General features: G+C 43.2%; 2 protein-coding genes across 2 annotated transcripts in view; both read left to right on the top strand.

Moving 5' to 3' along the window:
• The window catches only part of LOC110485259 (coronin-7-like), a 288,889-nt gene extending 280,169 nt beyond the window's left edge, over positions 1-8,720 (top strand). The window contains exons 20-27 of the mRNA XM_036939103.1: positions 28-113; positions 704-845; positions 1,159-1,248; positions 1,498-1,614; positions 1,843-1,978; positions 5,049-5,140; positions 6,320-6,409; positions 6,520-8,720. Of these exons, the coding sequence (XP_036794998.1) occupies positions 28-113; positions 704-845; positions 1,159-1,248; positions 1,498-1,614; positions 1,843-1,978; positions 5,049-5,140; positions 6,320-6,409; positions 6,520-6,528 (762 nt within the window). The 3' untranslated portion in view covers positions 6,529-8,720. The remainder of the gene's footprint in view (positions 1-27; positions 114-703; positions 846-1,158; positions 1,249-1,497; positions 1,615-1,842; positions 1,979-5,048; positions 5,141-6,319; positions 6,410-6,519) is intronic.
• A 2,353-nt stretch (positions 8,721-11,073) lies between these two features.
• Positions 11,074-15,355, top strand: LOC110487002 (mitochondrial import inner membrane translocase subunit tim16). Its single transcript, XM_036939110.1, has 5 exons — positions 11,074-11,225; positions 12,894-12,978; positions 13,086-13,222; positions 13,622-13,687; positions 15,184-15,355. The coding sequence occupies exons 1-5, from the start codon at positions 11,223-11,225 to the stop codon at positions 15,286-15,288; spliced, it is 396 nt and encodes a 131-aa protein (XP_036795005.1). The 5' UTR covers positions 11,074-11,222; the 3' UTR covers positions 15,289-15,355.
• Positions 15,356-16,790: the final 1,435 nt, after the last annotated feature.

Here is a 16,790-nt window from a genome sequence, read left to right as displayed (position 1 = left end):
TATCTCTCCTTGTCTCTCTCTCTGCAGGAGGGTGCAGGTCCTGAGGGCCACAGAGGGGCTCGTGTGGTGTGGGTGTGTGACGGAAAATACCTGATGGTGTCAGGATTCGACAGGTGAATATTTCTCTGTACTTCTGTTTGGTAGTTGAGCTTCAATTTGTGCTTAACAATCCATTTACCTTCATTTAATTCATTCAGTTCATCGTGTGTGTGTGACCATTCTGTTCATCGTGTGTGTGTGACCATTCAGTTCATTGTGTGTGTGTGACCATTCAGTTCATCGTGTGTGTGTGACCATTCAGTTCATCGTGTGTGTGTGACCATTCAGTTCATTGTGTGTGTGTGACCATTCAGTTCATCGTGTGTGTGTGACCATTCAGTTCATTGTGTGTGTGTGACCATTCAGTTCATTGTGTGTGTGTGACCATTCAGTTCATCGTGTGTGTGTGACCATTCAGTTCATCGTGTGTGTGTGACCATTCAGTTCATCGTGTGTGTGTGACCATTCAGTTCATCGTGTGTGTATGACCATTCAGTCTGACATGTAGTTCACCCATAATCTTGGTTCACACAAAAAACTGCACCAATGGCTTTATGGTCCTGGTGAACAAGAGGAAAACAACCCCTCTGACCCGAGACCTCATTGAGGATGTCACCACAGTTCACCTCACCTTTGACCCCCGATGTGTTTCCCCCTTCTGCAGTCGCAGTGAGAGAACCCTGTACCTGCACTCCGTTGAGTCCCTGTCCTCCGGGGCCATCGCCAGCGCCCCCACCGACGTCTCACCCTCCACCCTCATTCCCTTCTACGACCCCGACACCAGCGTCGTCATCCTCACCGGAAAGGTAAACGACAACAAACAAACAAATAAACAGAGCCTGTCTTTTGGATAGAAGAAAATAGAGCCCATATTGACTTGATGTTGTGTTGAAAGTCTGTTACAGACTCTTGTGCTTCATGATAATAATGCCTGCCTAGCCTGGTTCCCGATCTGTTTGTGCTGTCTTGCCAACTCCTATGTCTAGTAGACAACAAAAAACTATCTGGGACCGGGCTAATGTTGGTGGTGGTGGATTGATAGATCCATACTGACTCCCCATACCCAGACTTTGACACGAGTAAACCTATACAGCCATTGTTGTTGTTTACATTTACCAGGGTGACACGCGAGTGTACATCTTTGAGATAGTGCCAGAAGCTCCCTATTTCCTGGAATGTGCCAGCTTCAACTCCTCAGAGCCCCACAAGGTATAGACTTTATGTTAACAGCATTTACATCCCTGCTTTTCCCTCTTTCTTTTCTCATTTCCTATATCCTGCTCCTTCTTATTACATGTTTTGTAGTCAATAGATAAAAACATTTCCCTGAATTTGTGACTTGTATAAAATGTCTGTTTGACTGACTGACTGACTAATTGATGATCTGTCAATCAATTACGCAGGCACCTATAGACCTGTAGAATCTCTCTGCATGAACTTCCTGTTTCCTGTATTTAGGGCTTGGCCTTCCTGCCGAAGACTGAGTGTGTGGTGCAAGAGGTCGAGGTGGCCAGGGGTCTGAGGCTCAGTAAGACCTCCATAGAGCCAGTGGCCTTCAGAGTCCCCCGCGTCAGAGTGAGTTATGGCTGAACGCTGCCATCTAGTGTATATATGGGGGGAAATAGGAAAAACCTGCAGTTATTTGATGACTTTTCAGACCAGGGCCTCAAAGAACTACCAGTAAAAATGGTCTGCTATGTGAACCCCTGTTTGTACTTAGTCTGTGGAGTTTGAGCTGTTTGAGTTCTGAACTAATCCTGTCGTGTCTCGTCTCCCTCCTTCCTTCTCTCCGTCCGTCCACAGAAAGAGTTCTTTCAGGATGATGTGTACCCAGACACAGCAGTGTGGTGGGAGTCTTCTCTGACAGCCTCAGCCTGGCTGGCTGGTTCTGATGGGAAGCACCAGTCCATCAGCCTCAAGCCCAAAGACATGACCCCAGGTAGGGGCTAACCTCAGCTCTGCTCCACCCAGGCACATATAGTACAAACAGTGGACTGAAGTCAACAGCATTACTGTTAGATCCACCTTTTGAATGTCAGATGAGAAGCCGAGCAGATACAGTTTATAAGGGGCAACCTATCCACTCTTTCATGGGCCAAGTCCTGGGTTTGACAAGAGTATCTGCCTTGTGCTTTGACATGATGGTGACACTAGCTAAATCTATTCTGACAGCCAATCGTCAATCAACTCAATGTGAGGCAGAGATCTTCTATAACGTAGAATTGCCGATACAGGCTTTGAGCGAAGTCTTGTGGATCGGTGTACCTGGAATGACACACATGTACAGTGGCAAGAGAAAGTATGTGAACCATTTGGAATTACCTGCATTTCTGCAGAAATTGGTCATCAAATGTGATCTGATCTTCATCTAAGTCACAACAATAGACAAACACAATGTGCTTAAACTAATAACACAAATTATTGTATTTGTCTTGTCTATATTGAATACATCATTTAAACATTCACAATGTAGGTTAGAAACAGTATGTGAACCCCTAGGCTAATGACTTCTCCAAAAGCTAATTGGAGTCAGGAGTCAACTAACCTGGAGTCCAATCAATGAGACAAGATTGCCCTTTAAAAAACACTCACATAATGTGAGTTTGCTATTCACAAGAAGCATTGCCTGATGTGAACCATGCTTTGAACAAAAGAGATCTCAGAAGACCTAAGATGAAGAATGGTTGAATTGCATAAAGCTGGAAAGGGTTACAAAAGTATCTCTAAAAGCCTTGATGTTCATCAGTCCACGGTAAGACATATTGTCAAAAATTGAGAAATTCAGCACTGTTGCTACTCTCTCTAGGAGTGGCCGTCCTGCAAAGATGACTGCAAGAGCACAGCGCAGAATGATCAATGAGGTTAAGAAGAATCCTAGAGTGTCAGCTAAAGACTTACAGAAATATCTGGAACATGTTAACATCTCTGTTGACCAGTCTACGATACGTAAAACACTAAACAAGAATGGTGTTCATGGGAGGACACCACGGAAGAAGCTACTGCTGTCCAAAAAAACATTTGCTGCACGTCTGAAGTTTGCAAAAGTGCACATGGATGTTCCACAACGCTGCTGGCAAAATATTCTGTGGACAGATGAACTACAGTTGAGTTGTTTGGAAGGAACACACAACACTCACTATGTGTGGAGATAAAAAGGCACAGCACACCAACGTCAAAACCTCATCCTAAGTGTAAAGTATGGTGGAGGGAGAATCATGGTTTGGGGCTGCTTTGCTGCCTCAGGGCCTGGACAGCTTGCTATCATTGATGGAAAAATGAATTCCCAAGAATTCAAGACATTTTGCAGGAGAATGTAAGGCTATCTGTCTGCCAATTGAAGCTCAACAGAAGTTGGGTGATGCAACAGGACAATGACCCAAAGCACAGAAGTAAATCAACAGCAGAATGGCTTCAACAGAAGAAAATGCACCTTCTGGAGTGGCCTAGTCAGAGTCCTGACCTAAACCCAACTTGAGATGCTGTGGCATGACCTCGAGAGCAGTTCACACCAGACATCCCAAGAATATTGCTGAACTGAAACAGTTTTGTAAAGATGCCATTCTAACACAACCCTGTATATACACAGTGGCCCACTGCCATTCTAACACAACCCTGTATATAGACAGTGGCCCACTGCTATTCTAACACAACCCTGTATATACACAGTGGCCCTCTGTCATTCTAACACAACCCTGTATATACACAGTGGCCCACTGTCATTCTAACACAACCCTGTATATACACAGTGGCCCACTGCCATTCTAACACTACCCTGTATATACACAGTGGCCCACTGCCATTCTAACACAACCCTGTATATACACAGTGGCCCTCTGCCATTCTAACACAACCCAGTATATACACAGTGGCCCACTGCCATTCTAACACAACCCTGTATATACACAGTGGCCCTCTGCCATTCTAACACAACCCAGTATATACACAGTGGCCCACTGCCATTCTAATACAACCCAGTATATACACAGTGGCCCACTGCTATTCTAACACACCCCTGTATATACACAGTGGCCCACTGCCATTCTAACACAACCCAGTATATACACAGTGACCCACTGCTATTCTAACACACCCCTGTATATACACAGTGGCCCACTGCCATTCTGCCATTCTAACACAACCCTGTATATACACAGTGGCCCACTGCTATTCTAACACACCCCTGTATATACACAGTGGCCCACTGCCATTCTAACACAACCCTGTATATAGACAGTGGCCCACTGCCATTCTAACACAACCCTGTATATACACAGTGGCCCACTGCCATTCTAACACAACCCAGTATATACACAGTGGCCCACTGCCATTCTAACACAACCCTGTATATACACAGTGGCCCACTGCCATTCTAACACAACCCTGTATATACACAGTGGCCCACTGCCATTCTAACACAACCCTGTATATACACAGTGGCCCACTGCCATTCTAACACAACCCTGTATATACACAGTGGCCCACTGCTATTCTAACACACCCCTGTATATACACAGTGGCCCACTGCCATTCTAACACAACCCTGTATATAGACAGTGGCCCACTGCCATTCTAACACAACCCTGTATATACACAGTGGCCCACTGCCATTCTAACACAACCCAGTATATACACAGTGGCCCACTGCCATTCTAACACAACCCTGTATATACACAGTGGCCCACTGCCATTCTAACACAACCCTGTATATACACAGTGGCCCACTGCCATTCTAACACAACCCAGTATATACACAGTGGCCCACTGCCATTCTAACACAACCCTGTATATACACAGTGGCCCACTGCCATTCTAACACAACCCTGTATATACACAGTGGCCCACTGCCATTCTAACACAACCCTGTATATACACAGTGGCCCACTGCTATTCTAACACACCCCTGTATATACACAGTGGCCCACTGCCATTCTAACACAATCCCTCCCAACTCTCTGGTCTCACTGTCACTGTTTCTGTCTGTCCATCTGTCTGTCTGTCTGTCCTCTCAGTGAGTGAGGCGCCCAAGGAGGTCCAAGTGAGAAAGTACCTTCCATCCTCTCACTACCTGGAGGAGAAGACTGACGAGCAGAAGAAAGATGAGGTGTGTGTGTGTGTGTGTGTGTGTGTGCATTGCTACTATCTGAATTAGTGATGCACTGATATGACATTTTTGGCCAATACCGATATCTGATGTTTTCCTTGCCCCCCAAAAATTATACCAATATTTTTTTTAAATTGCAGCCTTTTAAGTTAAACAGATAACACACACGGACGCAGTGGTCTAAGGCACTGCATCTCAGTGCAAGAGGCATTGTGGGATAGGTTAGGAATGCTGTGTTGCACGTGTAGCGCCACATTTTTCCTGGTGTCATGTACCTACGTTATATAGGTATGCACGTCAGCATATCACCCATATATCCTGCATCCCTAATCTGAACGTGTACAAACATCTTATTATAGTGAGTATTTCTCTGTGAGTGCAGCTAGCTAGACGCTTGGTGACTGTTTTGTCACGGTAATAGTGTGAATAGTTATTAGTAGTGATGGGATAATCTATATCTATATCATGTATGAATGTTTCATTTTCTGTTCATTTCCACGGCTTTGTGAAGTCCAGACAACTGCTTGCAGATTTTCCATTGGGTTAGACGTAAATATCCTGGTAGCAGATAGACCTACCTAACCAGTTTGAATACAATGGGAAGCCAGTTGATGGACCTTCAGCAGCCAGTTCACTATGCTGTTGAGAGCCTGTGAGAGGGTTTTGTGCCTGCAAGACTCATGAATGTTCATTACCTGATAGTGTAGGTTAACAACAAGGATAAACCGATACCTCAATATGTCTTGCTCATATTGATATCATGTTAAAGGAGGGATATGGGTACTCACCACTAGTCAGTAGTGGGTCTATAGTGTGTTAACCACTAGTCAGTAGTGGGACTATAGTGTGTTAACCATCTGTCTTGGTACTCACCACTAGTTAGTAGTGGGACTATAGTGTGTTAACCATCTGTCTTGGTACTCAGCACTAGTCAGTAGTGGGACTATAGTGTGTTAACCATCTGTCTTGGTACTCACCACTAGTCAATAGTGGGACTATAGTGTGTTAACCATCTGTCTTGGTACTCACCACTAGTCAGTAGTGGGACTATAGTGTGTTAACCACTAGTCAGTAGTAGGACTATAGTGTGTTAACCACTAGTCAGTAGTGGGACTATAGTGTGTTAACCACTAGTCAGTAGTGGGACTATAGTGTGTTAACCATCTGTCTGTACTACAGCTGTTGAGTGCCATGATAGGCAAGCTGGGGAACATGGACGACAACCCTCTACCACAGGAGTCCTTCCAGGGAGTAGAAGACGATGAGTGGGTGAGTGACACACACACAAACACAAATGTACACACAGACACACACACACACACACACACAAATGTACACACAAACACACACACATTTACCCATGCTCTTGTGTCTTTCAGGGTGACTAGTGTGTGTTGCCTTGCGGACCAATCAGGGTCCAGCAGTAGCCAAGGGCCTGTTGGACTGAAACGTGTCATTCCTGTGTGCCACTGATGTGTCCTATGTCAAAAGAACATCTCTCAAACACATAACATTAACCTGTCATTAGGGTTGTAAAATTCTGTCAACAAAATGTCTAGGTTTTCCAGAAATACCAATTGGAGAATTCTTGGATTTCCTGCTTGTTTTCCTGGGAATTTTAGGGAAAGTTACCAGACTTTTGCAGCCCTACCTCCCATATCCTCGTATCATCCTCTAATACTCTGAGTAAGTAGATGTTGCCTCTAACCATTGACTGAATCAGGATCAGATATGTTTTCCTCCTCATAATGTTTAAAGGTAGGACTGGGGTTTGGGAATCTGATCCTAGGTCTGTTGTTAAAGGCAACCTCACCCCAATTTGACCTTTGACTTGCAGCTGCCTTGTACTGTAAATAGCTAACATTCCTACCAGGCTAGATAGTTAAATGACTCCCAACACTCCCTTACAACCCAGCCCTTACCGCCACACTGGATGGACACCTGTGTGTCTGTCACCACTCCTAACCTTACACCTGTGTGTCTGTCACCACTCCTAACCTTACACCTGTGTGTCTGTCACCACTCCTAACCTTACACCTGTGTGTCTGTCACCACTCCTAACCTTACACCTGTGTCATAATAATAATGACTAGACCACTGCTTGCTTTTTTATGGGCCAATATGAACCATAGTCCATAATCTTCTAAACACAGTAACTATGAAAAAGTCAAACGCATGCACCTGAATACAGTATCTATGGTCTTCCAGATGTACCACCTCCTATGCATCACTATACATTAACACACACACACACACACACACACACAGACTCACACTCCACCTGGATATCCCATCTGCACCTCCAGCTCCTGTAGTCCGTGGATGTTGGATGGTCTGTGGTATCCCCATACGGCCTCAACAAGCACACAGCAAACACACAGACAGGGTACAACAGGGTAAAAACAGCCTTCAGGTTAAAGCATGGCTGGCTTCTATTGATAGGAATATAATATTGTTTTGTTGTTTAGGTAGCTTCATTCTCTGGCCAGTGATAAAGACCTACTAACAGTCCTGTACCACTCCAGGGTCGTGTTCATTAATCACCAAACGGACGAAAACAACCTCAAACAGGGAGGGATTACCTGGATTTTCGTTTTCCGTTGCAAAGCATTTCAAAACGTTTTCCGTTGCGTGCCGTAATGAACGTGACCCAGGTGCATATCTTAGTTCAGCCACCAGATCTTGGGAGATAGTTTATAGCATCGGGGCTGCGCTCTGTTTTGGGGGACTCTAAAATGTGTGTGACGTTCTTACATGTGGGTGTCATGTATTGAAAAGCCAAAACACCCCCTGTGGGAGTTGTACAGGAGTGTGTCTGTGGATCTCTGAGGTTGTAATGTGGTGGGAAGTAGTATGTATCTGTACCTTTCTTTCTAGATTGATAGACTGTATAACTGGAATTCCTGTACCTCATATGTTAACACTTCGTCTTAAGACTGTTATTGAAGTATTCCTCACTAAAGGAGCTCATTCTTTTATTATACTGTAGTAAACAATCATTTTGTTACTTTTTCTTAATAACTTACAGTATTATTACTATATGATGCAATCACAGCAGCCATGATCAAGACTAGTACAGCACAAGGCAATACTTTTAATAGGCTAATCCAAGTCTGATCGAACCAATCTTGTTGTTTACAATGACAGAAAGACTGGAACCAACCAAGCATTCTTGAATAGTAGTCAGACTCACTGAGTTTACACAGGCAGTCCAATTCTGTCATGTGTTTTTTAATTGGTCTTTAAACCAATCAGATAAGAGCTTTTTGCCAGTACTTGGGCAAAATATCAGAATTGGGCTGCCTGTGTAAACGCAGCCATTGTGGAGTACTTGAAAAGTGAACAGACACCACTGCATTGACTGTAGGGCCTAGATATTGTTGGTGTCAGTGATTGTGTGTTTGTCATGTGTTTTGTGCCTGCAATCTCTCAGATGTCTTACATTGTTCTTTGGGAAATTAATAAAAAGAAAAATCTCTTTTATACTTTGAATAAAGCATTATTTCTCTGTCCGTCTTATGAATAATGGTTTTGTGGGAATGTTCATGTTGCCTTGCAATAAACAACTGTTTGAACCTTGTACACATGTCATTTCTTTGTCTTTCAATTTGTTGCTTAAAACAAAAGTATGTTTAAAGGGGAAATGTTTGTTAATCTCAAAGAAAAAGGAGTAAACTAGTAAATGTACTTATATCATGATGTTGCCAGGAGATTCTGACTCGACCTGTAGTGGTGCTTCCCTATGAACTGCCACTGGCACAGGAGAGAGCTGTCCGTCACAAGTCCACAAGAATCAGCTTTCCAAACATGACTCTTTTGGGGTGAGGTTCCATTTATTCCACAAGAATCAGCTTTCCAAACGTTACTCTTTTGGGGTGAAGTTCCATTTATTGCGTATATAAAATATAAATGGCTCCAAAACACATATTCCTGTAGAAAAGGGTACAGAGAGATGGACTCTATAAGCTGTATCTGTGATACGGTAATAACTATGTGCTCTCTTCTCACCTGATAACCCTTTCCTGGTCACCTGTGCTAATTATATACACCCATGACCAGTGACCCATGACCCCAACATATAGTGCCCTCTAGTGTACAAAACAAGTCAAAATGACCCTTGACAGATACCAGATACACAACTCATAAACAGGCCAAAATGGCTCCTACACTACCGTTACGCTTGTTTACACTGAGCTGCACTGGGGTTGGAGAGCATGACTGTAGATCAAGACACCGCCGAGCCGGCGTGAGATATGGCCTGGAAAAAGTACCTCAATCCAGGATTGAGAAATGTGTTGTACTCCCAATTGTCCCTTTATCCCAACTGTTACACCGGGAAGATTGAACGTCTTCATGCTAATGGCACTAGAACTTGTGTTGAACAACGTCGTCCCTTGTGGGGAATGGCTTAGTATGGCAAACTTTCCCCGAACTATGGATGCTCGTTTGAAGTACAGTAATTCATTGGTAATCCATGTCATTGTTGTCAACGGTGCATTAACAAAGGCAGTAAACAGCCACACACAAGAACATGGTTGTTGTTGAATTGTTTATTTCTTTGTTCGAGCTCCAAAAACATAACTGGTGGACACTGTCTTAACAAATACACAACATCACATCCTCATTCATGTTTAAAAAGCATTTATAGGGACAAAAACACTACATACAATAGCAAATTAATTCACAATGACAAATTCATAACATTGCTATACGGCACAGTATGAAGACCAGACTGAGTCCTGTTTTGGCAGTAAGTAGGTCTCCTGTACCTGTGCCCATGAGGGGAGGAGTTTAAGTCGAGGTGCATGGACTGAGCTCTGCTGAGGGCCCTGGCCTCTATTCATTCAAAATGATTCAGTAGCATTAGAAGTCACTCCCACTAGTTCCAGAGTACATTCTAATGTAAGCTAATATAGCTATTATTTATCCTATTGTCTTGACGGAGACGGGAGAAAAACACTTAAGTATATCCCTAATTCATGAAAATCATGTACAAAGCAATAACAGACGTCCCACTGGTGGTTAGTTTCATGTTAGAATATAATGGAAACAGTAATACCGTTTCCAACTCAGGCCACAATAAGGATATCCGAAGAAAGATAATAGAAGCAATTATTTCACTTGAGTAAAAACAATGGGAAAGGAACAAAGTGAATGAAATTATGTTTAGCTATTGCCAAACAGGACTGATGAATGACTGCATGGCAAGCCTGGTGTTAGAAGACAGAAGACAGGAAGACCATCTCAGTATCATGGTACGATGGACTGCAGCCACTGTGATTAGTGACACATTACTACCATCTGAGTACTCAGAAGCTAATGGTTTAAATCAAACATCTCCTTAGAGGATACAAGGTACTTTTTGAAACAAAGTAACATCGTAATAATCTCTTGCACACGAGACAATAAAACATCTCCTTGGAGGAGACGTGGTGCGGTGTATTTAAATAGGAAATCTCAACTAAAATCACTTTAGGGCCTTCAGCTCACCTCCGGCACCTTGACTAAACCTACTCCCCTCACCGGCGCAGGTACTGTACAGGGGACCTGCTTACTGCAAAAACAGGCAATGTTATCAATTAGTCACTGACATTTCCACAGCGCAATGACAGCCCGCACTGAGCCTGATTGGCTGACTGTCCATTGTTGTTCAAAGCATTTTCTACCTAGCATGAGGATAAAAAGGCCAGCTTTCCGGATAAATTAGCAGTCGCTCAATCTTTCCGGTGCAACAACGGGACAATTCGTAGTACAATGTATTCCTCATCCCTGGATTGAGGTCATGCTGTCCGAGCCTAGTGCAGCTAGCTGTTAGCACACAAGTCTGGTCTGCTGGCAAGACGTGATGATGAAGGCTGTGCAATGAAAATTGGTGCAATTTAAACAGTCATCCACTAGAGAGCAGTATTTTTATACAGAGAGAGCACCGGTTTGTGGATCTTCACCAAACTCGAATATCTTTGTTCTGAGTTTAGCCCTTGAACTTTGAACTTACTGCGACCTTGATGGGGGTACATGTGAAAACGCCGTGCTCCTCCACGGTCTTATTGTGTACTGTACTGTAAATAATCGGATAAACGCAATGGTGAGATATTTTTGTATTTTGAAACGCTATGAATAGCTGTGTCATGATTAGGGAAACTGTGAAGGAGAAACGCTGCTTGCTTCTCTTGCTATAGCCCGCACACCTTGCCAATCTTGGCTATCTAATTTAGCTTATGCAACCGTAATGTATCCTTGATATGTCTTCTATCTTTGTAGCTAACGTTAGGTAGCTGGCTCATATTGTTGTTTAATAAGCGAGCTAACTACACACATATAAACGCAAAATGTAAAGTGTTGGTCCCATGTTTCATGAGATTAAATAAAAGATCCCAGAAATATTCCATATGAACAGAAAGCTTATTTCTCAATGTTGTGTGCAAATGTTTTGCTACCCTGTTAGTGACCATTTCTCCTTTGCCAAGATAATCCATCCACCTGACTGGTGTTGCATATCAAGAAGACGGTTAAACAGCATGTTCAATATATATAGGTGCACCTTGTGCTGGGGGAAAATAAATGGCCACTCTAAAATGTACAGTTTTGTCACAACGCAATGCCACAGATGTCTGAAGGTTTGACGAGATGTGAATTTGTCATGCTGACTGCAGGAATGTCTACCAGAGCTGCCAAAGAATTGAGTGTTCATTTCACCATAAGCCGCCTTCGTCATTTTAGAGAATTTGGCAGTACGTCCAACCAGCCTCCCAACCGCAGAACACGTGTATGGCGTTGTGTGGGCGAGCGGTTTGCTGAGTGCTCCATGGTGGCGGTGGGGTTATGGTATGGGCTGACATAAGCTACAGACAACTAATACTATTGAATTTTATTGATTGCAATTTAAATGCACCTAGATATCGGGACAAAATCCTGAGGCATTGTCGTGTCATTCACCTCGTGTTTTAGCATGACAATGCACAGCCCCTTGTCGCAAGGATCTGGAAGCTGAAACTGTGCCAGTTCTTCCATGGCGTGCATACTCACCAGACGTGTCACCCATTGAGCATGTTTGGGATGCTCTGGATCTACGTGTACGACATCGTGTTCCAGTTCCAGCCAATAACCAGAAACTTCACACAGCCATTGTAGAGGAGTTGGACAACATGCACTGCATAAGGCAAATGGTGGTCACATCAGATACTGACTGGTTTTCTGATCCACGCCCCTACTTTTTTTAAAGGTATCTGTGACTGACAGTCATGTGAAATCCATAGATTAGGGCCTAATGAATTTATTTCAATTGACTGATATCCTTATATGAATTGTAACTGAGTAAAATTGTAAAAACGATTGCATGTTGCGTTATGTGTTTGTTCAGGGTAGTTAATGATGCTCTCATCAGCACTGCGCATACAACACAGTCACTGTGTGCTTCAGACCTGCTCTACCTTTGCCCGCTCTGTCTGATCTAATACTTCTGTAACAGTATGACTATGGCTGGTTCACAATGTTGCCTGTCAACACAATGTTCCTGAAACTAATCAGGTCTAATGCTCTCTGATAGGGAGAAGTGGGTTTTGTTTACATTGTTCCTGAAACTAATCAGGTCTAATGCTCTCTGATAGGGAGAAGTGGGTTTTGTTTACATTGCGGTCGCCATTCATTCATTATGAGCTGTAATCTGTCGCGAGACTAGGCCTTCTTGAGCCAAACCAGACTGTTGCTTTCTGTTGACATAAAGTGGAACTAACAATCTCTCGTCTTTGTGTAGGCGAAATATCTTGCGCAGATCATTGTCATGGGGGCGCAGGTAGTAGGACGGGCGTTTGCGCGTGCATTGCGGCAAGAATATGCAGGTATGTTCCTCACTTCCTCACTGTCTCTGAGAGAGAAACTAACTGTTGCATAAATGTTCCTTACCTGAGAAGGTGACCAACCCGGTCTCTTCTGTCTCTGTCTGCAGCCAGTCAAGCTGCAGCGGAGGCCAGGGGGCGTGCCGGACAGCAGTCAGCAGCAGCCTCTAGTCTCACTGGGATTACCTTACAGGAGGCCCAGCAGATCCTCAATATCGCCACACTCACCCCTGAGGAGCTCCAGAAGGTACACACACTTTAAAGTACATTGAAGACAACACCCAGAGAACACAGGCCCTGTCCCTGCCTCGCCCCTTCCCCTAGGAACTTCACGGCACACAGATGGTTGGATGGGTATTAACAATGTACCGGTACCTCCATCTTGTCCCCTAACAGGCTAGGAGGAGATGTTGCATGTCGTTAATCCCTGTCCAGTCATATTTACACAAGTGTCTATGGGGTAGGGCGCAGGCTAGAGGGTTTTCTGGACAGGGTCATACTCACAAATTTAGAAAACAGGAAGTTCCTTCATGTGGCCTACATACAAGACAGACAAGTGTGTGTATGTGGTTGTAAATGTATTTCCATATTAGGCCATTGGTGGGGCCAACCTGTTCATGACTGACCTGTTGTACTTTGTCAACAGAACTATGAACACCTTTTTAAAGTCAACGACAAGGAGGTGGGCGGATCTTTCTATCTACAGTCCAAGGTGAGGTTCATTGTTCAATTTCCAGTATTGCGCCATCTCTGTGCGAGTCAGTGATTATTAGTGCCAGAGAGGCTTGAAACCATGTGACTCAACAAGCAATTGCTTCCTTGTATCCATGGAGACTCAGACCACCTCCTTGAGGTATTCATAAGGTGTAATGGCAAGTTGAGTCTCTTGGGTTTCATACCTCTTTGGTGCTTGTACAGAGCCTTGCACAGAGCTGTCCTGATGATAGCGCACATTCTTAGACCTGTAGTCACTATCATGATCATGCCTTATATTAGGACTAGAGGTCGGCCGATTATGATTTTTCAACTCCGATACCGATTATTGGAGGACCAAAAAAAGACGATACAGATTAATATTTGTAATAGTGACAATTACAACAATACTGAATGAACACTTATTTTAACTTGATATAATACATCAATAAAATCAATTTGGCCTCAAATAAATAATGAAACATGTTCAATTTGGTTTAAATAATGCAAAAACAAGTGTTGGAGAAGAAAGTAAAAGTGCAATATGTGCCATGTAAGAAAGCTAACGTTTCAGTTCCTTGCTCAGAACATGAGAACATATGAAAGCTGGTGGTTCCTTTTAACATGAGTCTTCAATATTCCCAGGTAAGAAGTTTTAGATTGTAGTTATTATAGGAATTATAGGACTATTTCTCTCTATACCATTTGTATTTCTTATACCTTTGACTATTGGATGTTCTTATAGGCACTTTAGTATTGCCAGTGTAACAGTATAGCTTCCGTCCCTCTCCTCACTCGAACCAGGAACACATGGACAACAGCCACCCTCAAAGCAACGTTATCCATGCAGAGCAAGGGGAATAACTACCCCAAGTGACGTTTGAAACGCTATTAGCGCGCACCCTGCTAACCAGCTAGCCATTTCACATCGGTTACACCAGCCTATTCTCAAGAGTTGATAGGCTTGAAGTCATAAACAGCACAATGCTTGACGCACAACGAAGAGCTGCTGGCAAAATGCACGAAAGTGCTGTTTGAATGAATGCTTACGAGCCTGCTCGTTCTGCCCCTGAACGAGGCAGTTAACCCACCGTTCCTAGGCCGTCATTGAAAATAAGAATGTGTTCTTAACTGACTTGCCTAGTTAAATAAAGATTCAATAAAGGTGTAAAAAAAAAAACTTGGAATCGGCCATTCCGATTAATCGGTCGACCTCTAATTAGGACACCAGATCCAGTGGTAGCCTAAATTAAATGTACAATGTCAATGTATCATTACAATAACAGAACAGTAGACAAATATGACTTGCCATGTATTGAGGTGCACTGCTAAGGATTTTGATCAATTAATTGTGTGTGTCCTGTCTGCTTGTGTGTGTCCTGTCTGCTTGTGTGTGTCCTGTCTGCTTGTGTGTGTCCTGTCTGCTTGTGTGTGTGTGTTTGTCCTGTCTGCTTGTGTGTGTGTGTGTCCTGTCTGCTTGTGTGTGTCCATGTCCGTCCCTTTGTGTATTTGAAGGTGGTGAGAGCGAAGGAGCGTCTAGATGAGGAGCTCTCTATTCAGACACAGGACAGTCAACCCAAACCCCCACCAGAGCAGAAGCAACAGACTCCAGAAACATGAACCGTCCCCCTCCCTACCCCACCCACTGTAAATTATACCCTCAATAAAAGCCTCATCCTTTTCTCAACCCGTGTCTCTGTGTGTATGACTCTTTACGAGATCAGTGTCGTGTTCATTATGCGCCAAACGGAAGAAACCGGACTGAATCGGGGAGGTTCTATACCTGGAATTGGCCAATAAGAAACACTTATTTTCATTTTCCGCATTGTGCTCTAATGAACACAACCTGTGAATTAGACCTGGGTCACATCTATTTCACAATGCTGCCACTGTGTGGTTGGTCACAGCAGTGTAAGCCTCCATAATGGAAGAATTTAGCAGTTTTTGTTACTAGGAGTAGAGCCATCCTGTGCCATTATCCAATACGTATATGATCGTCTGTGTTGACCTGTCATTCAGGGTTCCCCACCTGTTTTAATCACCAACTGTTTACATAGCAGTTTGCAAACAATGTAATATATTTTAATCATTGAGTTAATAAAGCCGCATACAAATAAGAGCCGTGTTCAAGTACCCATAGTAACAACATGTATACTACATACTTAATGAGAATGAGTTCATTCTAGTATACTGTAAGTGTAATCAAATGGTATTCTTTCAGTTGAGCGTACTAGCGCTGTCTACCGGAAGTTGATGCTGTTGCTATGCAACATCTTGCTAGAATAAGAAATTACTTTACTAGACATTTTACGACTTCGGGTGTGTTTGTAAATTCATGATAAAGTTGGGAGAGAACATGCAATTCCGGTGCAGCACATGCTGCCTACACAGTTACATGTGTAGGCTAGCGAATTTAATTTGGATGTTTTTTTATTTTTTTTATCCCAGAATGTTATTTCCTACCACTCTCTCTCTCTCTCTCTCTCTTGTTGCTTCATTCCTTCCTTGCTTTCAACAGTTAATTGAAATACGTTAAGTTGTCCGCATCTTTATCATTCTAATGACATGTTTGCATAATAGTGGACTAGAATTAGATGCAGACGGCTTTTAATTCTCTTCACGAAGATTGAATGGTTATGGGTCTGAATAAATATCTGCTATAGACTTCCACCATCACACGTTCGCTCTTCTTTCAAACTCCCCGTGAGTTCTATTGGCTGCTGTATTTAACATTCAGCAAACAAGAGCTTGCATCCCTCTTTGAATAGTTTATTGGTATAAGAAGCGCAACAACAACAAAAAGTCCAGCAAGCTATTCTAGTCTAGTTTTTCCTACATGAGACTCCAAGAGCTAAGCAGCGTTTTTTAAAGTAGAGAGGCCAGCGGAGCACAGGTGCGTGCGTTTAGCTCAAGAGACAGGGGCTATACGTTTGAAGTTATTATGCATAACCCATCATTCATTACTTAAATATAACACAAATACTGCATTGAATGTACTACCTGAAAGAGGTGGGCTAGGACATCTATATCACCACCTATATTATTTATTTTGGATGCAATTTGAATGGAATTGAGAAAGACTGCAAGAGAGTGCTCGTGTGTGTACTGATTTAAAGCAATGA

The sequence above is a fragment of the Oncorhynchus mykiss genome, chromosome 12 (genome assembly GCF_013265735.2).
Source record: "Oncorhynchus mykiss isolate Arlee chromosome 12, USDA_OmykA_1.1, whole genome shotgun sequence".
NCBI lineage: Eukaryota > Metazoa > Chordata > Actinopteri > Salmoniformes > Salmonidae > Oncorhynchus > Oncorhynchus mykiss.
This window is presented reverse-complemented; position numbering and strand designations above follow the sequence as displayed.

Excerpts from the sequence above, each read along its gene's own strand:
- LOC110487002 (XM_036939110.1), top strand. Across the intron at positions 13,223-13,621 it reads CCCCTGAGGAGCTCCAGAAG|AACTATGAACACCTTTTTAA; the intron begins GTACACACACTT and ends CTTTGTCAACAG. Across the intron at positions 13,688-15,183 it reads CTTTCTATCTACAGTCCAAG|GTGGTGAGAGCGAAGGAGCG; the intron begins GTGAGGTTCATT and ends GTGTATTTGAAG.